At 32.4% G+C, this 24,585-nt stretch overlaps 1 protein-coding gene and 1 non-coding gene across 2 annotated transcripts; one reads left to right on the top strand and one right to left on the bottom strand.

Annotated features, from left to right (window-relative positions):
• The first annotated feature begins 729 nt into the window (after positions 1-729).
• On the top strand, positions 730-24,301 carry LOC114730099 (protein NRT1/ PTR FAMILY 5.6). The gene is made up of 5 exons (XM_028917121.1): positions 730-741; positions 18,552-18,768; positions 21,994-22,211; positions 22,300-22,856; positions 23,285-24,301. The coding sequence occupies exons 2-5, from the start codon at positions 18,621-18,623 to the stop codon at positions 24,174-24,176; spliced, it is 1,815 nt and encodes a 604-aa protein (XP_028772954.1). The 5' UTR covers positions 730-741; positions 18,552-18,620; the 3' UTR covers positions 24,177-24,301.
• Positions 3,992-4,073, bottom strand: TRNAS-AGA (transfer RNA serine (anticodon AGA)). The gene has a single exon. It is a non-coding gene; the product is annotated as a tRNA-Ser (tRNA).
• Positions 24,302-24,585: the final 284 nt, after the last annotated feature.

Raw genomic sequence — 24,585 nt, forward strand, 5'->3', positions numbered from 1 at the left:
CTACTTTTTTGTGTTGATTTCCTATTTTACCCATATTTATTATCTCCAACTCACACTCTCTCTCCCTCCCCCTTCTCTTTCTTTTAATAATTTAATTATTCTCTCTCATGCTCTCTCTCCTTATTAATGAGGGCATTTGTGGAAAAAAATTATACTTTTTACACATTAATTGTTTTAAAAACTAATTTTAACTATTTTTTTTTTTGATCAACGTACTTCGGTTATTTGTCTCTTATAATAAGGAACGGAGGGAGTAATATTAAGCTCTGGCAAAAAACTAAATATGGTAATTAAGCCGCTGATTAAATTTGACGTGCAGTGTATAGTAAACTATCTAGCCCTCAAAATTGTTTAAGAAAAAGCAGTGCTTATGCTGTGCTAATTATTCTGACGCTGTGGTAACCCACAATCAAATTACCATTAAATTAAATCTAAAGAACTGATGGCAATAGTAATTATTATCAAGTTGAGGTTAATTAATAATTATTCATAACTGTTTCGGTTTTGACACTGGAGTATGAGTTATGTAGTTCGAATTTTAGAACAAAAGAACACACACACAAAAAAACATGTGGAAAATGATTTTTTTAAGAAAAGGGTTCACACAATTCTAGCTTAGCACGTCAAGGAATTAGAAGCTGGAAAAAACAATTGGAATACAAACACATACATAACATTTAGTTATGACTGACCTACTTTTTTCCTCCTTTTCTCTTGAAGTCAAATTTCAGCACTCAAAATGTCGTACATCATATCCATATAAGGGAACGTGAATTCCACCTTTTCTAGTTTGAATGATCACTGCATTTTCTTGCCCACAAGTCTTGTGAAGCTTCTATTTCTGCCCAAAAAATAATTAAAAAGATGATTAGTTTGAGATAACAACTCCGATCAGATTTTCCTTAAATAGGAGGCAGCATGAACCCTCCAAGCCAAGCCTCAATTATGTGATATGTATCATTATTTGCTGTTGTAATAATTATTCTTTTGATGGACTGAAGTGAGGCCAGTTGGATTATGAGATTTTAATAGAATTAGGTTTGTCTCTTATGGATGGAATTAAAGATCATTAACAAAATACTTATAATTATCCACTCCTGAAGAGCTTTTGATATTGGTGTGGTAGTGGCTGAAATAATCCATAGTTGACTAATTTGAGTAGATTAAGAAAGTTTATTGAGTTAGTTATTTGTAATAATTAGATATTGTCTTTCATAAAATATCCTTATTATTCATGTATATTACTACTCTCCTCCGGTCCTTAATATAAAATTTCATTGGATTTTTGCTTTAATCCTATTATAAGACTTCAATCCTCTTTGTCCCTCATATTTACGTATTTTTTTCTAAGGTAGTTCCTCTAATAATGGTAGTTTTAGCTAATAAACTTGATTAGTAAGAATATTTTAAGAAAAAAATACCTATTTATTACAAATAACTATCTTAATTTATTTTTTTAATCTCCTTAAATTAGTTAAATAGTTCTTACATTAGGACCGGAGATAGTAATTAGTTATAACTACTATTTGATTGAAACTTTAGCACAAAAATAAATAAAATTTGAGAGACAAAGTGAATTGAGATTTTATATTTAAAACTGAATTGAAAGTCAAATTAACTCTTATATTAAAGATTAATTGGAGGTGGTATATATTCTTACTTTAATTGCTAAACTAATATTTGGTGGCGTGTTATTGTTATCATTTTAATAGAATTAGGTTTGTCTGTTATGGATGAATTAAAGATCATTAACAAAAATACTTATAATTATCCATTGATGAAGAGCTTTTGATATTGGTATGGTAGTAGGCTGAAATAATCTATATACATGTGTAGGATAGATACAAGTTTTATATATTATCTTCAGTTCTTAATATAAAAGTTAGTTGATTAATTTGAGTAAATCAAGAAAGTTTGTTGAGCTAGTTATTTTGTAATAGTTAGGTATTATTTTTCCTAAAATACTCTTACTAATGATGTATATTAATTAATTAGAACTATCATTTGATTGAATCTTTAGCACGTTTATCTATTACAATAACTACTTTGAAAAACATAAATAAATTTGAGAGACAAAATGGATTGAGATTTTAATTTCTATTTAAAATTGAATTCAAAGTCAAATTAACTTTTATATTGAGGATTAATTAGAGGTGGTATATATTCTCACTTTAATTGCTAAACTAATATTTGGTGGCGTTGTTATGGTTATCATTATAACGAAATAAGGCAACAGAATGTTTGGTAAAATAGCAATTATTGAAAAACTCACAGAGAGCACAATATCCCCAAAGATCTCTCTGGTCAAAGGATTCCAATATATATAACTTGCATAAAGAAGTTTGATTATTCTTCCGACTCATGATAAGGCTAGTTACTTCAAGAGCCATCTAACCTTAGTTCAATTCCTTGATGTCATATTATCAGTATTCTCAAAATCTTTGACGAGGTCTAAGGAGTTGATTCCACCGACATTAGAAGCTATTTTTCTATCCACTTCTAGAAGACAAAGCGAACCTCGCTCAACTAAGTTGCCACCCTACACAATAATTAAAATTTGAATTCCCAACAATATGTTTAATGAGCGAGCACCAAGATTCAGTGTATATATATTCTAACTCTCTAACATATGTGGCCGAAAAACTAACTCTCATATGTACGTAAGTATGAATTAGATGTTTAATTATTTTGTTTGCGTGATATTAATGCGTTTTTTTTCCTTCTTTTAACAATGGCAGTTTAACTAAATTTTGTAATTAATTAGGGGTCATTTGTTGCCTCTTAATTTTCTGTATTGAATCAAGGCCCACATAAAGTTAAAGAATTAATAAGGTAAATAATGAAGGCATTATTATAAGTGAAGGACGTTGGACCACAAGGTACGTATACATAACCCATTTTAACTTCTCCGGAATTGACTGTGACATCGCAATCTTGTAATAAATAAAAATAATATGGTGTGGATTATGTAATAGTAAAGCCAACACAGCTTTTGAAATATACAAGTGACTTCTTGGAAGTCACTGGAACATGTGTGATCAGTGATCATTTTCCTTACGTAATTCTTTTGGTAGAAGTAAAGGGGCAGCTTCAAGTAGTTATTTATGCAGAGTTATATTTCAAATAAATTAAGCATATAAATGTGAGAGGCACGTGAAAGAATAATAATAGGATCATCTTTAATTTTCACTGCCTTTGTAGGAGTCTTGGTTCGTTTTTACTTTTCCCTAAGTAGGAAAATTCTCAAGGTAATGGTTGATTCCAGAGGTTACGTTCATGGGTTAACCAACCTACATATTTTTAATATTTTTCATCACTACTTAATTAATCAATCAATCAATTAATTGTTGATATACCTGAAGGGGAATGATAGTATTTTCAAGGATTGGGACAACCGGGATAGAATCATATACCGTGGTTAGCAATAGTCAATTCGCATGTGCAGCAATTTTCTGGTCCGAAATATATATACGAGACAAATTAAAACAGCAATTCCTAATCAAAAGTTTTCATGTGATTCTTAAACTCTTTCCAGCTGGTGATTGTAACCAAAGTGAATACACTGTATGTAGTCTGATAATGAGAACACTTTTATTATTTTTGTCATCTTCGCAAGAACCATCATTTTCTATATGTTTCCCAATAACAGTATCAATATCCAGTTTCTGAGTCCAAAAAAAAAAAATCCAGTTTCAAAACATTAATAGCCAACTTCCAAGCTTATTAACAATAAAAAAGTTCATCCTAGTTCGGGTACGTGATAGACTGATAGGTATATGTATGCGTATACTCCTTTTTTCCCGGTGGAAGCATACGTATGCCCTTGATCTACATGCTTAAGCAGCTGTGGGCCAAAAAAAAAAAGAAGAAAGAAAGAAAGAGAGAGAAACCATTTTTGGGGGAGAAAAAAAAAAACGCCCGCTTGCAAATGCGAGCCTTGCGCGCGCCGTTGCTATTGGTTTGAATCGACATGAGGAAAAATAGGCAAAGGCGTGAGCGGCAGGATTCGAACCTGCGCGGGCAGAGCCCACATGATTTCTAGTCATGCCCGATAACCACTCCGGCACGCCCACGCGACATGTTGCGGGGTATCCATTATTATTAATTCTAGATAATTTTCACTTTAAATTAAAGATCCAGCCCATAATTCTTAGCCCAGAGCGAAATTCCATGGGCTTAGACGGAGGCCCCAAAAGAGCCCATAGCCAGATTTCTTCAATAATTATTTTATTCGTATTAAAGATGAATATTAATAATTAATAACTAATAATTACAATGATGAAAAAATAATAATATAATAAATGTTATTACCACGTGGGAAAAGTAACTTAAGATTCTTTCCGATGTATTACTGTTCTACCTTCTGTCATTTGCAGGACAGAGTTTGGATTTCCACTAATGGCTTCAAATTTTTATCGAGATAAAGTATGGACACTAGACTGCCACAATTCTCCCTAAACATTAATCAAGATTTCGAAGAACATGCGTTCTCGGGCAAGTTGTGAATTGCGAGTTTTTTGTTGAATAAATTTCGCATTTTAGTACAATTTAGTTAAAATATACATTTGGTATTTTAATTTTATACATAGTTTTAGTTTGGTCTTTTAATTTTAAAAAAATATATCTTTAGTCATTTAAACCTAAAATTGTTAGTCTTAAAAGATATTTTTATAAAAATAATGGTTGTTTTAAAAATTGAATTTAATGTGTTAGGCTGTTAGCATTTGAAAATATTTTATTAATATTTAAGATCTAATATCATCATTTTCTAATGGTTTTGGAATTAAAAAACTAAAAATATATATTTTTTAAACTTAAGCTATCAAATTAAAATTTTGTATAAGGTTAAAAAAGTTAATATAATCTTTAGTCATTAAATTTGTCATCATTTTGGTTTAAGCCCATCAAATTTAAAACCATAGATTTTGGTTTCTTAAGAGCAAAATGATCCAAATTTTTATTAAGTTATAGAGACTAATACTTTAAATAAAAAGAAACTTAAAAGACTAAAACTTATGGTTGTGGTTAGTTTTATCAAGTTAGTTACGGCAATAGAATATGGATGCATGGTCGTTGAAGCAGTTCAGTGCGTCTGTGACCACAAGTCCATCGAGTACCCTGTGGTTTGCAGTGAAAGTGGCAAAGTCATCGTTTCTCGTCTTTTTGTTTGATATTTGAAGGGGTTTATTTCTGCAACTCTGTATGAAGCTCTCACAATGTCCATTCTTAGACTGCGAAAGGAATTTTATCAGATTTGACATGTGACACTGTGACAGTGATGGAAAAATCGACAAGTTTATAGGAGATAAATCTAGTTTGCCGCCGCTCCATGAATTGAAGGGTGAAGGTGATGCAGATGGCAGTAATATAGAAAAATATTATAAGGGGATGTTCTTGGATGGGGCTTATGCGGAGGCGATCAGAGGATTCCATAATCTATATTTTATTTGTATAAGCGTATTTTGACTTAGTGATAAAGTTACTTTATATTTTTTACTTAGAAAGAGTGCAATGACTTTTATGCCAACCTCTAGTTACATTTTTTTATATCCCCTAGTAGAGGATATGGAGATGGACTAGCTGATTACAAAGTTGAGGAGGACATAGTTCCATAATACAACTTTTTGGGATGTTTGTGTGTTGTTTTTAGAGAAATTTGAAAGAAATAGGATATTTAATACGTCTTGGGTTTGAGAAGGGGGTATGGATTAGGTTTTGCCCGGTGGCTCATAAAATTGTAAGAAACTAGTGAACACATGTCTGATCTTAAAATTAGGGTGTGTTTTTACTACCCACTTAGGGCGTGTTTGGATTGATGTTGGCTAAACTGACTTTTAATCTAACTAACTTTTGTAACTGAAATTAGAGTAAAAGTCAATTAGTGTAACGTGATTTGTGTTTAGATAGGTGCTTATAAAAAGTCAATGGAAAAAGTTAAAATTTGTTTGAATGATTAAATAGAAAAGTGAGTTCAGTTGTAAAATGACTGAAAAGAATAGTTAGAAAAGTCACCTATAAAATGTCAATTGGAAAAGTTGTTACAGATTGCGTTGGAAAATAGGTTACTTTCCTCCTATAAGTCAGTTAGAAAAGAAGCTCATCCAAACAACCAATTAAACCATAATAAGCCGCAAAAGTCAGTTGTACACTTTCTCATATGCTTTTTTCATTTCCAATGGAGATCCAAATGTGGCCTTAAACTTTTAGCATGATGGTTAGCGCTTCTCTTAAAGTTTGGTATTAGAGCACATATTGCTTCATTCTTAAGGTTTAGTATGGTACCAGAGCACCTGAGACTGGAACGTTATTCATCACCTCTATCTACCCTATTAGGCTTTAGTATTTTATTTTATTACAATGTCATTTTAACTTACGTGTTGCATGTTAAAGGACCTTCACGAGTTATGGATTTTATTAAAGTCCCATGATCCTGAAATTGATGCATATTCAGAGATGTCAAAAGCTACTACTAATGGTGTAATGGCAGCTGCGGGCAACATCTACCGTTGGCTCTCAAAAGCTGCTAATGATGGTGCAGTGGCAGGCAACATCTGCTACTAGCTCTTGTATATATCTTCTTGCACCGGAGATGAAGATGAATTACCTAATTAGAAAACTGTGGAGAGTAGCCTAACTTTCTAGATGGCTTTGATCTCGACATTGATGCATATTCAAAGATGTCAAAAATTGCTAATGATGGTTTAGCATAGGATAAACTCGAATTAGTCAGTTGTATTAAATGTTTACTAAAAGACCATATATAAAACATTCCTTTCTTGGAAAGCAAATTGTTTTCCTAATGGGTATGCTCTTGAAAATAGTAAAGCATCATATTATTCACAAAGTGGATACCGGTAGTAAGAGTAGTATTTAACATAATATGTTTCCTCCCTAACGAAACAGGGTATAACAACTTGCATGATTTTTATAGAATTTAAAATTTTCAATTTTGAATCTTATGTAAAACTAATATTATTTTCCACTTGTGAATTCCATTTTCCTTTTACAATACATACTGTTACAGAAATTAAAATCTTAGTTAGATCTAGTGTGTACTGGTCAGTAACCCTGGTCTATATAAAAAGTCATATCCTAATGATTTAGTGTGATATTAAGGCAGAAACAGAATCTCTCAACCATGTTTTGTACAGTAAGCAGAGTTATGATGCATTTGGATTCAGTTATAAAATCATCAAAGGCTCGTGTTCCTATGGAATGAAAAAGTAACTCTTTATGACATCAAGTGTGAGTTGTCTTAGAAAGAAGATAAAGTTAGAATAGAGAAAATATATAATTATAAAAATACATGTTTATTGTTTAGAACATTTTAGTTAAAATAAGATTTGGAGCCTATATATCACTTGAATATAATAATTATTTGAGTAGACTTCCAATCCTAACCGATATTTAACATATGTTAAGCATATATGTGTAGTCAGGAAGCATGCAAGCAGAACATATTGGAGAAGTAAAATACAATTAAACAAGAAGTGATTTATGAACTCTCAGAACCAGAAGCCCCACTCAGGTTTTGATTTGATCCATGTCTGTGTCAGTTGTTGTCGATACATTAGTTAGGGTTAGTGGTTGGAGTTGGCACTGCTTAATATATATGTAACCAACTCATCCATTAGAGTGAGGTCTAAGCTTTGTGTAGAGTCATTTCCTCGTGTAATGAGGCAAGATCCAACCCTTGAACAGTTTTGATAACCAATAACAGATACTACTTTTAATTTTTAATATAAGAGATATTTTGATTTTCAATTTGGTCGTAAATATAAACCTAGTCCATTTTATCTTTCATGTTTATTCATTTTCTTCCAAAATAGTCCTTATAGTAGTTGCACATGTTAAAGATTTCATCAAATATTAAAGTTAACACTTGATTAGTAAGGATATTTTAAAAGAGATATCACCGATTTATTACAAATAACTAACTTAGCAAATTTTCTTAATCTATTTTAAATTAGTTAACTAGTTCATGGAGATTACATAATGAAGATTCATTATTGTTGTCGCAACAAACTGGGGTAGCCATAAAACTCCAAGGACTGAGCTATACTTTTCCAACAGTATTTTCTAGAACATGGATGGTGTCCTTTGGAGCATGCATATTCACAAATATTGCCAATCAAAAGTTGAAAATTTTATGATCTTTCTGGAGAATTGTATATATGTATATTTTTTTTTTTCTTTTTAAGAATTTTCACCTAATAAGGCACTGAAGATTTTTATAATGGAAATAGCCATTTGCATCATTCCACATGGGGAGGGTCTTCCCCCCCCCCCCCCCCAAAAAAAAGGATATCACTTTTTAAGACTCTGACTTGGCCATACTTTATTCCCAACAACATTATGGCTCGTATATGTCCAGCCAGCTAGCCTTGGCCTCAGGATTCAATTTTGCCCAAGAAATTAACACTCAAGTGCACTTAGTGGGAGGTTCCTTTGTTTTTGTAATAATAATTAAATGGTCCTGTCACTGTCATTAGATGTTCTCCAGATTCTGCCTACTTCATAATGATAATTAGACCAAAGCTCATGCTTAATTAGGTATGGATTATTAGCTTTTGGGATAAGACTTGCTTTTGGGTTGTGTGATCCGTCAAATCAAAGAAGCTTGATGACAACCCAATAGGGTATATATAGAGGGAGGCCTTTTGCCTTGTGGGCTTGGAATTAAGTGGAGTCAAGCAGGCTATCAGATTCAGCAAGTGTTCAGGAATAAAATTCTTCTAACATATTTATTTTAAATTTTATAAGATTACTCTTAAAAAGCTAATTCCAACACTTCTAAAAAGATGTTTGAATAAAAACAAAACTATAGTTTCAGAAGTACTTTTATAGTATACAAAATAGATATGTGAAGGAGTTTGTCTCAATTTACGAAAAAATGCTTCTGAAAAGTGATTATGAGGTGTTCCAAACACTCCTTAAGAGTGAATGGGTTGGTCCAATATATAATCAGAAACAAACACAGTTGTTTCAGTGTTTGCATTCAAGTGGGTTATGCCACTTTGGATTGTTTTCTAGATCAGCAGATATACACGTTTGAATATTTGGGTTTTCCCCTTAATCTTATCTCTCCACGTGCGAGTGTAATTTCCTTTTAAATTGATTTTCCAAATTGTTTGACCCAGTAATTTCCTTTGAGGGCGTAGATGATGGATCCTTTGATTTCACAAAATTACTTTTTGACCCACCCAGTTTCCATCATGTGAATGGTAGGCTTTTCAATAAATTTTATATTAATAGTGATTATATTTTAAAACTTTTTTTCAAAATGATTACAACTAACAATAGTTATATTTTATAGCTTAATAAAAAAGTTTATCTTTCAAAGAAAATTAATTATAATTTGTTAGATCTATCAAATTAAATTTTCAAGTTATGGATTCTTAGAATGGCAAAAAATTAAAAGTGAAGATATAAGTGAGGAAAAATGACAGACAAATAACCTGAAAATTACTAGATCTCAAATCAATTTAGTTTTTATACTTTAACAGTTTTTAGCTTTATTTAACTTACAAATAACAACACATTTTTGTAGAAATTCTGGATTTGAAATTATGCAATTTCCATGTTATTTTTCTATCATTCCCCTATAAGTAATATAAGATGGTAAATAAATGGAAAAAAAGAATATTAGCCATATTAAATCCTTAATATAATTAACATTTTGTAATTAAGTCCAGAGGATAGTGGAGATATCCATTATTTTGTCTGTTATTGGATATATCAGATAAGTGATCCTGTTTCCTGTGTCCAAAATAATTCAGGGTGTTGTCTGTGAGTTTGTACCAGTAGGGCACTGGGGAGGCATTTGGGGTATGCATGAATGCTACAAAGTGATATATATCTCTAAATTAAAAACTCCATTTTCACAAAAGCCGAGAGCTCTTTCTTCTCCCTCCCGGACCTATGAATAAAATGAAAGCCAAAAAAAAAAAAGCAAAAAAGAGAAAAAGGGTAAAAAAGAGAAGCTCACTTGTACGTTTGTGACTGGGGGGGGGATAATATGTACGTTTGCGACTTTGTGTAGACGTATTATTTAACGTCCACGTGGGTCATTATATGCTTGCTTTTCTTCTTCTTTTTCTCTCCTTCTCTCTCTACATAATTAACTTTAGCTTTATACCAATAAAATAGCAATTAAATGTTTAGTACCATCCATAACCAGTCAATTGTGAATGACATTGCATTGTATAGCTGAATGGTATAAAAACTCTTCTATAAATGAGAATTTATTAGTTTAATTTCATTTGTAACTTCAAGGCGTTAATATCTGCTCCTTTAATAATAAAAAAGCATTTATAATCAATCAGCATATGTATATTTACACTAATATATATGTTGGTCTAATTCTGACTTTATATCTTATTATTGTCACTGTAATTAAGAATTTTGTTTGTAGATACATAATTTATAAACTTAAAACATGAAATGCCCCGATTGAGTTTTTTCGGGACCTAAGACCTGACCAAGTTCCTGAAACTTAACTCTCTCCTTTAAACTTTAGCAATTAAGAGATCAGTATTTGATTTCCATTATTAATGAATTCTCTTTCTTTGAGCATTCAACATCATAAATAGTACGTGGTATAAGATAAGCTAGCGAGCATGCATAAGAAAATTGATTAGTAAATCATTTAAATAAAAACATGCTCGTTTGATAAGTTTAAACATATTCAGAATAGCTTTGAAAAAAAATAATCTTAAGAAATACTTGGAGTTGAATCTTTTATAAAACATGCTCGTTTTGATAAGTTTAAACATGTTCACAATAGCTTTGAAAAAGAAATAATCTTAAGAAATACTTGGAGGTGAATCTTTTATAAAGTTCAATTTTATAAAAATATGCTCGTTTTAAGTAACTTTTTAAGATTCATCCTACGACTTTTGAACTTTCTTAAGGTTTGAATCTTTATATGTTATTTTTATTTCTTCGAACAGAAAGAAAAGGTTAACAATTGAAGTATAAATTAAAAAAAAAACAAAAGAAAAGGTTAATAATTAGGCGGGTTTCGTTAGCTAGAATCCCAACTTTCAAAGGCGCGGGGCAAGAAAATGTTAAAACATTTACCCATCTTTAGGGGACATGTCTTACAAATGATTGAGAATTTAAAAAGTTGTGTGTCTGTGGTTTTATAATACAACAAAGTCATCTGAAATCGCAGTTGTTTATGATTATTCATTTTTTTCTGTAATTATTACTCCTCCGGTCCTTAATATAAGACTCATTTAACTAATTTGATTAGATTAAAAAAATTAGATAAATTAGTTAATTATAAGAAATATGACACGTTTTTCTTAAAATACTATAATCATTTTTCTTAATACCCTCTCTTCCTCTTTTATTTGATTATGGTTAAAAGAGTATCCACAATGATAATTTAGAGAAAATTGATAAATATGAGAGATGAATCTTATATTTAGGACTAAAACCAACTCAACAATTTGGTCATATATTAAGGACCGGAGAAGTAATTGAAACACAGTTTCTTTTAATTAATGATACCATTTTTTGATTCGACAAGAAGCTTCATTGATTTGGCATAGTTAGCTCAACACCAAGCATTGAAGCCAAAACCGTGACCCCCAGTTTTACTGCTTGATTTGACAAGAACTTCAATTTCCCGTCTCTTTTATATTAAACCAAAATAACTTATTCCGTATTATTTATTTATTTTTTTAAAAAAACTGAAAGTTAACTATAATAATATTGAAATTTAGTTTAATAATTAATTAAATTTATTTATGAAACCAAATATTGTGGCCGTTCATTAGGATCGACTCATTTGAAATATGGAAACTCATAATTCCAACTAATTAATTATATAAGTGGCTTAGGGCTCACTAGGATCGGATGATTGTGCATGGCCACATGAAGCTGATTGTAGAATTGAACGTGTTCAAGTAAACTCCAACTGTCGATGCGTGTTACACGTGCTAATAAGTAATAATGACCAAAATAATGGAATTACTTTTTTTTGCTTTGGTGGCCAAATAAAGGATTTTCTTTATGAACATCAAAGCTCCGTTCTAATGTGTAGTCGTAATAATAATTGAGATGAGATTGAATTTTGAAAGGGAACAAAACGTCAACTTTATTAGTTACATTTGGTCACGTTTTAAATTATGCAAAAAAAAGAGATTTGATTTGGCGGAAAAATTTAAATTCAACCATCCATTCATCCCCCAAAGTTTCCAATCATAGTTTAAGCACGATGTTATGAATTGCAATATAAAATTAAATGAGGATTTAGAATTGTACCCACCCTTAATGGACAACTGATTATGGTCAAAAAAAGGGGACAAAGTGATTAAATGGTTAGTGTTTGTGCTATATATAAGTAATCATTGCAGATAATGCGAATATGCGATAATCTTCTTGGTTTTAATTTGCCCCATTAATCCAATCACTAATTGGTTATAATACAACCTAAAAAACAAGTTAACCTGTAAAACCATCTAGATTCTCCTATCCTATTTATTACATTTGGTATGACAGAAATAACAAACATGAAAGGTATGTTAAATAGATTCAAGTTATTAACCAAAATACCCATAAAAAAAGAAAACGAAAGATTTCTTGATGATGGGATTATATTAAGGACTAAATTATTTAATTATAACATATGTTATGCTATTTTTCTAAAATACTTCAATGTATTATTAGATAATATATTAATTTATAAGTAACAAAAATTAATTGAGAGAAAAATAATAAACTTCCGGTCCTTAATATAAGAACTAGTTGACTAATTTGAGTAAATTATGATAATTAGCTAAGTTAGTTATTTGTAATAAATAGATGTTGTCTTCTTTAAAATATCCTTACTAATCAAGTGTCATTTGATGAAACATTTAACATGCGTAACTACTATAAGGACTATCTTGAAAAAATAGATAAACATGAGAGACAAAATAAATTAAGGTCATATATTTAAGACCAAATTAAAAGTTAAATTAGCTTTTGTATTGAGGATAAAAGATAGTAACTTTTTTTATTTTTCAAAATAGTCAACTAGGTCTTATATTAATAACACCAGAGCTAGTACATCAATTGTTGTCTAAATTGTGGCAAACCAGAAAAGCAGCAATTATCATTAATACATGGTCTAGTGGGTGGATATATTGATAAGATCCTGCAGTCTTGTGAAAATATCACATGTTACAAATCATCGGGGGATAGAACGGGGAAATCCCATGTAACTCAATATATTCGACAAGTCACGCTATTTTATTTTGGTTTGCTACTTATTTTTAACCATAAACGAATTCCTCAATTAAATGAATGACACAACAGACGATATAAATAAGATTATCAATATTGCAATATTTCGTTCCTTAGAATTTGATTTTTAACACACGCACATGTACTTTTAACGAATTTAATCTAAAGAGAAGTTCCTATTCATAACTCAAACAAGTAAGTTATTGCAATATTCTCACTATTACCAAATATATACTGACCCCATAATAGTATGATGAGATTTGTAGTTTATAGTGATTTCTTTCTAAATGTAGGATAATTAAACATAAATAAGAAAATTGTAGATCATCAAATGGTGCATTGGACGAGAGAGTGAAGGGACATAAATGCTGGCCAGCATTAACTCATACCTCTTTCAAGTTGCTCATAATCTTCTTTACTTCAATTGAACCCGGTAATAAGAACCACCAAAGATTGTCTCCTACAAAAAATTCAGATTTGGCTGACCCCCTTACCATCAAATATTGCTAAATATTTATATGTATTGATGAAACTTGCAAGTGCTTTGGCCACAATGACTTTTGGCTCTTCTTCCACCCAAATCCCATACAAAATTAGTTGACCTCACCCTTTATTAAATACTATTTTGTTAGCTCGTTTCTGGTTGATTACTTGATTACCAAAAATGCCAATCAATTGCCTTCAAGAAATGTTAATTTTCGTCCGCATACTTTTTATATTAATTACTCTTTGTGCTATTAAATTATTATTATCATCATATAAACCTTATCAAGTCAACCATTAATTTTGTTTTTTAATAATTAGTTTACATAGCATGGAATAGGATATCGTATAATATTATATTGAAGATTGCAATCAGTGCTCACAATCGATGCACCATACAAGGGGAGCATATTCCATGCCCATCATTGTACTTATCGTAATTTAGACGGATTAATTTTGGATGGTTTACATTGAATTTAGATTTTTTATATATTTAATTTAATTTTTTGTTTTAATAAATACATAATTTAAAATAAAGATAATTTTAGAACTAACACTTCTTCAAAAAAATAAAATTATTATTGAAAAAATTGCATATTAAAAATTTTAAATCTCAGCCATTCATATAAGATTTTGGATGGTCCAGATTGCATCATTGTGATGAGTGCCGGATGAGGACCCCTACTAGTTGCCATCATTTAATTTGTCCAGCATATGCGTGATAGTTTATTTTTTTAAAAAAAAATTATACACACATTTTTAAATCATCAGAAAGTGAGTGTTAGAGAATATATGCAAAGCTATCAACTGTGATATATATAATGAATAGATTTATAAGCTGGATATGTAAAGTGCAATTCATCATTATTTAAACACTGCGGAACGCACGAAAATCATGTCTAATAGTATTTTACTACAAATAAACAAAAAAAAGAAGAAGAAGCTATTTTCTGGCCACAAATAAAACTTGTATCTCATGGTTTTAGAAATTACTACTTCCAGTACTTAATATAAAAGTTACTAAATTAATTTAAATAAATTAAGAAAAGTTAGCTATTTGTAACAAGTATAAGTTGAATCTTTTAAAGTATCTTTTTAATCATGACTATCTTAGAATAGAAGTTTTTTAACATGTATAATCAATAAAGATACTTTAGAGAATAAATTATAATTAATAAGCGTATCATTGTGGTGATATTTGGCATGAGAAGTAAGAGTTGGCGTTATTTTATACTGTAGTGTCTGTAGACCTGTTTAGTTATTTGTCTGTGAATTAAATAACAGTTTTTTTCTCTCTATCGAAAAAAAATAATATTTTTTCTAAATAATAATGTGGATTTTACGCCATGAAAAAAATATTAATATAAGTATTTTGGTTTGTGTCTGTGTGAGAGACAAATTCTGAAATTTGAAATTTCATTCATATAACGTTTTTGACATTATACGATTAAATTATATTTGGATATTAAAAATCCACTCAAAAACCCATTTTCTAAATTAGCAAAAAACTTATTTATATTTATGTTTTAGTAGCCATGGTCCGATGAAAAGAAGAAATTTTTGTATGAGTAACCTTAGAATGTCCCATTTATTTCCGTGTTTGCTAATACTCAAAACTAAAGAAAATGAGAAAGGATGTACTCCTCCGGTTCTTAATATAAGACCTAATTGTTGAGTTGATTTTAGTCCTAATTATAAGACTTATTTCTCATATTTATCAATTTTTTCTAAATTATCCCTATGGACACTCTCTCAACCATAATTAAATAAAAGAGAGAGGGAAGATATCAATAAAGATGATTATAGTGTTTTAGAAAAAGCATGTCATATTTCTTATAATTAACTAACTTATTTAACCTTTTTAATCTAATTAAATTAGTTAAATATGTCTTATATTAAAGATAGGAGAAGTATTATTTTCATTCACTCTTTAACTTGTTTTCATCATCATTAGCTAAGCATTACCTTTTATTTTTATACTGTTATTCTCCAAACAAATATTTTTTAATACTCTATTTCATTTAATGTCAAATCAAATACTTTTGTCTTGCACCAAAATTAACAAATCAAATACTTATCCGAATCACAAGTAGATAAATATAATTTCAATTCCAAAAGTCTTTAATGCATATGGACAAGCAAAGGGAGGAAGGGCTTTTGAATATTGGAATAGGGGTGATCATATGCCCTAATTATCTTTTGTTAGTTTATTAATCTGTCTTACTAAAGGTTGGCAATCACATGTGTCACCCTGTTTCGTGGGAGTTAGGTGTCCAAATAAAAAATATAATATAATTCACTATCCATGTGTCTATATCCGAGGGCCCGGGGTGGTGGAGTGAGTAGTCATCGATTACTTAAATGGGAATCCTTTTAATTTACTGAACTTATAACGTGAAGAGGAATATTTCTGCTTCAATAAGATTAAAACACCTTTTCTGTGTAACTCCGTGGTATCGGCATTTACATTAAGATACTTTTTTTTCAAATACTCTTCCGGTCCTCAATATAAGACCCAATTGTTGAGTTAATTTTTATTCTAAATATAAGACCTATTTTTCATATTTATTAATTTTCTCTAAATGACCCTTATGGATACTCCATCAACCAGAATCAAGTAGAAGAGAGAGATGAGGTATTAAGAAAGATGATTACGGTGTTTTAGAAAAAATATATTACATTTCTTATAATTAACTAACTTACCTAACTTCCTTAATCTAATTAAATTAGTTAAATGGATCTTATATTAAGGATCGGAAGAGTAGCATCTAGCAAACTTTTCAGTAATATCCAACATTTTAATCTTATTTATGACGTAATCAGCATTAAGTTTTAGTGCATTTGAAACCATAAACGATAAATAAGATCAAATAAAAAATAATATCAAAAAGTTTTGAATGCGCAAAAAAAAAAACAGTATTAGAGTACTTGATGAACCATAAATAAGATTAAAATGTTGGATAATATTGAAAAATAACATTAGGGTGCCCTATTATATATACTGCCAAAGAAAACAAAAAAGGTAAAAATTCATTAGGAAAAAAATAGGAAATTCAAATCAGAGCCACCCCAAACCGTTGTTTTCCGGGAATTTGTAAATTGGTTCTGAAACTTTTATTGAAAAGACTCACACGTCGTTGAGGAATACTGTTTACGGGCAACATCAGAATCACAGAAAAAATCGAAAAACTAATGCAAGGCAAAAACTTCACAAATGCAACAAAGACAGTGGAGGGGTTATGAAATTATGATGTTTCGAGAATAATCAAGTCCTGTAGCTTTGACATGTTTACAGTATTTAACATTTGTCACAGAACAAAGCAAGTTTGCAAGCTTTATGAGAGAGTAGCAAAAAGACTATGTCCTACACACACACACACACACAATACTAAGAGAGTCTTGAGATAGGAAGGTGTATTTCTGAGGCTAATAATAAAAGAGGTAAGGAAAGATACATGAATGTAGAAACGTAGTCTTGCAAGTAATTAACAATTTGTACTTCACATTTCAATTTGCCTTTGGGTGCGTCACTCTCTTCACAATCACTCGTTTCATTCAAGTTGGGATCGAACCCACTGTACTTAATGTCATACATCATCTCCATATGCTTGGGCCCTTTTTTTCAAAAACAAAAAAGAAATCACGCATTTGTATTGGGTATGATTTTGTGTTTGATCATTAACTTTGTGACCCTTACTGTTGAGTGTGACGATATATATTGAGCCGAGTTGGTTTGAATAATTACATTAACTCGTAACGATAGTTTAATTACGGACCTTTTTTTTAATTCAATTTACAAAAATCATGATCCATTGAATACACATATTATTTAATCCTTCGCCACGTAGCTTATCACAAAATTAATTTTTTTAGTAATTTCTTTCATGCACATTAAGGTTGCAAAAAATTCGTTTTTGTTACACAATTATCTTGTATCCCTCTGCCGTCAATTAATTCATATTCAAGTATTTTTGTGTCCAAAGAGAGGTAATTTTCAAAGTGTGATTTTTTTCCCCTCGTCCACAAAAGTCTAAATGCTCAACTTTGTATTAAAGTGTGAAGTCCTTTTCATTCGCCAAGGTCCCCGTTTTATTGTTTAGAAAGTTAAAGGTGAATAATCATAAGAAATAAGGTGAATCTAGTCAGTTACGCCATTATGAGATTGGTGCAAAACAAAAGTAATTGTCCTCGTTGAATTTTTTGTTCATCTAACTTACAGAAGCCAATAAAATATAACGATGGATAGTAATTGAGAAATTAAGGGAGTTGAATCCAATCAATTGTGCCATTTGTAAGAGCAGCAGAAAATAAAGTAATTGGCAGTATAACTTTATCCCTAACTCAAATAGTTTTTGTCTATTTAACTGATTGAAGAAATTCGTGTATATCTATATACAATAAAAGTGCATAAATAAATAGGTGTGTGAGTAGTGAGTGAGTGGCAGCTTTATGTTTTGGTTGGTTAAAATATCAACAAAATGTGGACCCATGGAGATAGGTCATGGATGCTATTCCATTATGACATTGACTTTTACAATAATGACCCCTTACTTAAGTCCTTCCCAATTTCAAAGGGGGTTTTCCTTTATTCTTATATGTTAACTAGGAATAACAAGGCAGTTCATCCCCAAATATATCTATATATATATATATAATTAAGCTGAATAAAGTTCGAGAAAATATCAACTATATTAGTTGTAATAAAAAAATAACGAATTTTATTTTGTGATATCGAAATTGGTGAGTCAGAAAAGGCAAATGCTTTCCTATATAAGGAGGGGTCAGATGGGCTTTTGTGTGCAAAAAACCAGCCACACCTAGCTAATTTGGAGTGCTTGAGCTAGCAGAGGCTAGGCTTCTTCTGCTTTTTCAGCTTTTTGAGCCACCAAGCTTTGGAAAAGATGGAGAAGAAGAAAGCAATGGAAATTGAAGGTGGTGGAGTCGAGGTTGATGAGACGAAATGGGTTTATGATTCTTCACTGGATCATAAAGGAAGACTTCCTCTTCGAGCTTCCACTGGTTCTTGGAAAGCTGCCCTATTCATTATCGGTAAGAATATACCCACTCATACTTCACTTTGCTTAGTTTCTTCATGCTAGCTAGCTCTTTTAATTGGGTTGTCAAGAAAAGCAGCACTGTAGTAAAATTTCTGCTCTATATTTCAACTTCCACAACCTGCTTAATTAGTTCATATATTCTCATGCACCATGATCTCTTTAATATCGACTGTTTTCTTTTTTAAAATCTTGCAACAGACATTCGATTCAATTCTTGCTATATCTGTGTTTTCCTTTTCCAGTCAAGCAATATGTGGCAAATAACCAGGTTTCTTTAAATTTGTCTGAGTCTTTATAGAAAGTTCCATTTTGTACTATGGTTGGTTTACTTCTGTTTCTTTCGAGTCCCATGTTACATGGAACAAAAGATTAGCGTTCCAACAGCAACCTAAACTCTACTTTACGAATACAAGACGCCTATTTTACATTACCATATCAGTTTCTACTTTTTACTTTTAAACGGCATTACTTATTAAGTGGAGCCTGCATGTTTGTGTTCTAAAACGTACACACACGTGCACTGTGACGAGCATAAGCCAAAGAGAGAGCCCATCCCAAAAGACTAGCCTATTGGGAGGGAGAGCCCCTTGAACTTATAAACCCCACAACATTTGTGAGATTCCCTAATGTGAGACTCATAACACGCACACATATATATGGTGATATAATTGACGTCAAAATGAAGGAGGCCATGATATAGTTTGTGACTTGTGAGAAAATCATAATGGATGCAGCAGACTATACATAAGTTTGTACCCGAAAAAGGAGACCTGTAAATGATATATTGAAGGGTTAGGAAGACTGTAGTTTAAATGGAAGAATGATAGCTAGCATTAGATGTTTTGTTAGTGACAGGACCTTTACATAAGCCAGAATGAGAATATAATTATGGAAAAATAAAATTCCATCTTTGGTTTCCTTGTTTTTGGCACGCAGAATTTTATAAACTTTCAGGAATTCCAATGGTTTTTAACTTTTGGGGAAAAGACGCATCTGTAAAGCACTTTATTCTCTTTATCTCCCCCCTCCACGAAAAGTATACAGAAGTGAAAATATTAAGTTTTCTATTATTCTCCTTTCAAGCATATGCTGCTAAATCTGATAATTGAATGAGACTCAAAACCATCATATTTGACCTATTTGAAACGAATATGTTAATACTTCATTCGAGTTTGAAGCTGTTTGAAAACAAAAATCCCAATCTTTAGAATTCAAGTCTGGGAAGTGGTCTGGTAATGCAGATACAAGATTTATAAGAGAATGATTCTAAAACGAAAGTATTGAGTTACATATAATTTTCTATTCAAGATATAATATACAAACATAAATTGTCTTGAAAGAGTTTTATTACATTTCTTCACATTTTTATCGAATTATTCGATAAATAGGCCACTCTAAACTTCCATTAGTTATATATGTGTGTGTGTGCGCGCGCATATACAAAGTACTTCCTTTTCTGTCCCCAAAAAAAGAAAAGAAAAGATTAATGCTTCCTTTTTGTTCCTGCCGACATGTGATAAGCAGAAATCATGGCTGTAAAATTCTTTTTGTTTGTTACAGGACCAAAAATACAAAACCCTTGTTCTATGTTGTTTATGAAAATTGTATGCCCCATAATAATTAGTAAGTCAAAATCGATCCCACATGTGAAAGCCAGAATTTTGGATGTGCACGTTACTTGGCTGTAAATCGATGTCAACAATTGAAAAAGATGTTCAAAACATCAAATAAATAATGTTCATATATATATATATATATATATTTGGTCGTGCTGTTGTGGGCTGCAATATGTTAGGTTATTAGCGTGAATCAATTGCAAAGACATGGCTCTGAATTTCCTAGCTAGTGAGCTCCATGACCATAGAAAGTGGTGGCTCCCACTTCCACTATTGGAAATCTTAGTATTAAATAATGTGTCACGAGATACAACAACCACACAAATCTTGATTATTATATTATGTACATGGAGCCGATCAGTTAGAATGTTGATCTGTGGTTTCTCTCCGTTTTTTAGGACGCGTACCATGTTCTGAATTAAATGTGTGTACTAGGTTTAAGGATTGGATACCTGCGGTCTACATTAGTTAGTATAGCTTTATTCCCCTTCATTTCATATCATACCCTATCTATCTATCTATAGTCACAGATTCTGAAGACTGACAGCTAAGTCTAATAATTTGTTGTTTCGTGAGAATATTTATATATACCTTATAGGATTCAGATATATATGCAGCCACGCAAGTCCCTTGAGAATAATGAATATGTTGGTTTAGTAGTATTATGTAAGTGTTATATATTTTTACTCCCTAAAAATTTATACAAACTTTATATTGTATTCTTAATCTCGATTTCCTTCTGTCTATAAGCCCTGGTTATGTCTCTAATTGGGTTTTTCTTTTGGATGGAGAGATGGGAGTGGCAATATTTGAATGGTTATGCGATAATAATTGAATGAATGAATTGAGAAATTAATTTTGAGTAAAACAAAATTAAGATTAAAAGTTCAATCAAAATTAAAATATTCAGGATGGGATCCATCTCCACTAGGAAGTAAAGTACCCATCGGATTCTTACCAAATTTTATTTAGTGGCCTTCACTTTCAGTACTTTTGACATTTATGGTTGAATTATGTGGCCCGGTGGGAATCCATTTGATTGGACTAAAACAACGATAGATAAATGACGTTCTTGAAACATGGGCGATCCCCGAATGAGACATTTCGAAGGCCAAGGTAGTTATGAACAGTACTTCCACTTAAAAAAGAAAAACTTAAAGCTACAGCATAGACGTTTACTTAGAAATTAAAAAATTTCTATTTTTTCCCTAATTTTTGTAATTCTAATTCTGATTCTGTTTGTCTAGATAATTCAACGGGGGCTTTTTTTCTTTTATTTAGTAATTTTATGCGTTGACTGTATGTCAAAAATAATTACTGTGTGGAAAATAAAAAATTTCATTTTATCTGTATAAGGGCGCGAAATACTTGGCGTCACAGATGAATCGCATGTGGGATAATAATTGGAAAAAAAGGGTTAGTATTGAAACATGTTCAATTGGCTTGTAGTTTAGTGGCATAAAAACTCCTCTATACGCGGGAGGATATTCGATCGTACTTATAATCACAGGCAGTTAGTATTTGTCCTTCAATTTTTTTTTTTTTTTTTAAAAAGCACGTTGAGTTGGTAAGTTACGTTGATGAATGGATAATTGATGCAGCAATTGAGTTCAGCGAGAGGCTGAGCTACTTCGGGATAGCAACAAGCTTGGTGCTTTACCTGACGAAGGTGATCCATGAAGACCTCAAAACTGCAGCCAGGAACGTCAACTATTGGTCTGGTGTCACCACTCTCATGCCCCTCCTTGGAGGCTTCGTTGCTGATGCCTACTTGGGTCGCTATTTCACTGTCTTCGCTTCCTGCGTCTTCTATATCCTCGTATATATTCTCTTTCTTCCTCTCATTTTCACATCAATCTTTCTAATTAATCACAAAACTCAAATATATAATATATGTCCATATGTAGGGTTTGGTTCTGCTTTGCTTGTCATGGTTCTTGCCAGCCCTCAGGCCATGTGACGCTGATACTGCTATTACTGCATGCACCAAACCAAGAATGGCACACGAGGTGGCCTTCTTCTTTGCCATCTATTTGCTCTCCATTGGAACTGGAGGTCACAAACCTTCGTTGGAGAGCTTCGGAGCCGACCAGTTCGACGACGATCATGCCACAGAGAGGAGGCAGAAGATGTCCTTCTTCAACTGGTGGAGCTGTGGTCTTTGCAGTGGCCTCATTCTGGGAGTGACTTTCATTGTTTATGTACAGGACCATGTGAACTGGGGTGTTGCTGATCTTATCCTCACAGGGGTCATGGCCTTCTCGCTTGTCATTTTCATAGCAGGAAAGCCGTTTTATCGCTATAGGAGACCCACTGGGAGTCCCTTGACTCCATTGTTGCAGGTTCTTGTTGCTGCCATTTCCAAGAGAAAGCTCCCATGTCCTTCCCTCCCTGATCAGCTGTATGAAGTCCCCAAATCTAGCAGAGCCGGTGGAAGGGTCTTGTGTCACACCCACAAACTCAAGTAAGTACAATGCTTTCAATTCAGCAAATTAACAAGGTCAAAAAAAAAAATCAGCAAATTAAAAAAGCAATATAACATGACACTAATTTATATCATACTTGTTTGTGGGCCGGGAATATATACTCAAACTCGGCAGGTTTTTAAATAATGTGCCTTCACATCCATTAATCTTGGGCCCAACATTGAAAGCTAGAGGCCAAACCCATTACTGAAGCCCAAAATGGTTCATATCTTTGTTGTTGCTCCTGCAAGGAGCTTACTAGATTGCAAGGGCCCAAGAACAAAAGGCCACTGTGGTAAACGCTTAATTTAATAATATGCCCATGGATCAAGCTTAGCCAAAAAGTCAAAAGCAAATCTAATACCAAAAAATTCCTCAAACTGGACTAGCTTTTGGTAAATTTTAACTGAATACGTGGGTGCAACAGGTTTCTGGACAAGGCAGCAATTGTTGATCCAAGGGAAGGAGAATCAGCTGAGAAGCAGAGTCCATGGAAGTTAGCGACCGTAACCAAAGTGGAAGAAATGAAGCTCATCATCAACATGATTCCCATCTGGGTTTTCACTTTACCCTTCGGAATCTGCGTCGCCCAAACCTCCACTTTCTTCATCAAACAAGGAGCTTCCATGAACAGAAAAATCAACGACTTCGAGATACCCTCAGCTTCCATCTTCACTCTCGCAGCCATAGGCATGATAGTCTCCATCACCTTCTACGACAAGATCCTCGTACCCCTCCTGCGGAGACTCACCGGTAACGAACGAGGAATCAACATCCTGCAAAGAATTGGCTTCGGCATGATATTCTCCATCGCCACAATGATAGTGGCAGCCCTGGTTGAACAAAAGAGGCTTCGAACCTTAGAAAAAGACCCACTGAAAGGTCCACTTTCCATGAGTGTCTTCTGGTTAGCCCCTCAGTTTCTGATAATCGGTTTTGGAGATGGGTTTACACTTGTGGGGCTGCAAGAGTATTTCTACGACCAAGTGCCAGATTCAATGAGAAGCCTGGGGATAGCACTGTATTTAAGTGTGATTGGAGCTGCGAATTTCTTAAGCAGTTTGCTGATAACTATTGTGGATCATGCGACGGAGAAGAGTGGAGGCAAGAGTTGGTTTGGGAAGGATCTGAACAGTAGTAGGTTGGATAGGTTTTACTGGCTACTTGCAGGGATCACCACGGTGAACCTGTTCATGTTTGTGTTCTTCGCAAGAAGGTATTCGTACAAAAATGTTCAGAAGGTGGGTGTGGTGGCTGATTGCTATGAAGGCAAGAGTGATAATAGTACTGTTGGTTCTAGGGAAGGGACTATGGTTTAAATCAAAGTACCTACTTTGAGGTAATAGCTTTAAATTGCTGTGTTGGACTATACATGAGGCCATGCATGGCCACTTACTTGTATTAAATCCAGTGCTCAATGCCCACCCCCAAAAAAAAAAAAAAACCTATTAATCTACTGCCATGTATTTGTATGCTTAACAGTATACTTGCAAGAAGGTTGTTAATTCAGTTTGCGTTTTACATCTTTTCCCTTTTCTTACAAGGCATATCGGGAGAGTGACAGCAGAGAAAGAAGTTTTTAGTTGTAAAACGACTTGCCGTATACGCTGCACAAGGCCCAATTGACCCAGACTGTTCCAATTGGGCTTCATAACTATATCAATTAATGCAGTGGCCATTAGGTGGTTATGAGATGAACCAGTGAATTGAATGAAGAGTGCATTATTC

Source organism: Neltuma alba, unplaced genomic scaffold (genome assembly GCF_004799145.2).
Source record: "Neltuma alba isolate B1F8T4 unplaced genomic scaffold, ASM479914v2 tig00012711_pilon, whole genome shotgun sequence".
Lineage (NCBI taxonomy): Eukaryota > Viridiplantae > Streptophyta > Magnoliopsida > Fabales > Fabaceae > Neltuma > Neltuma alba.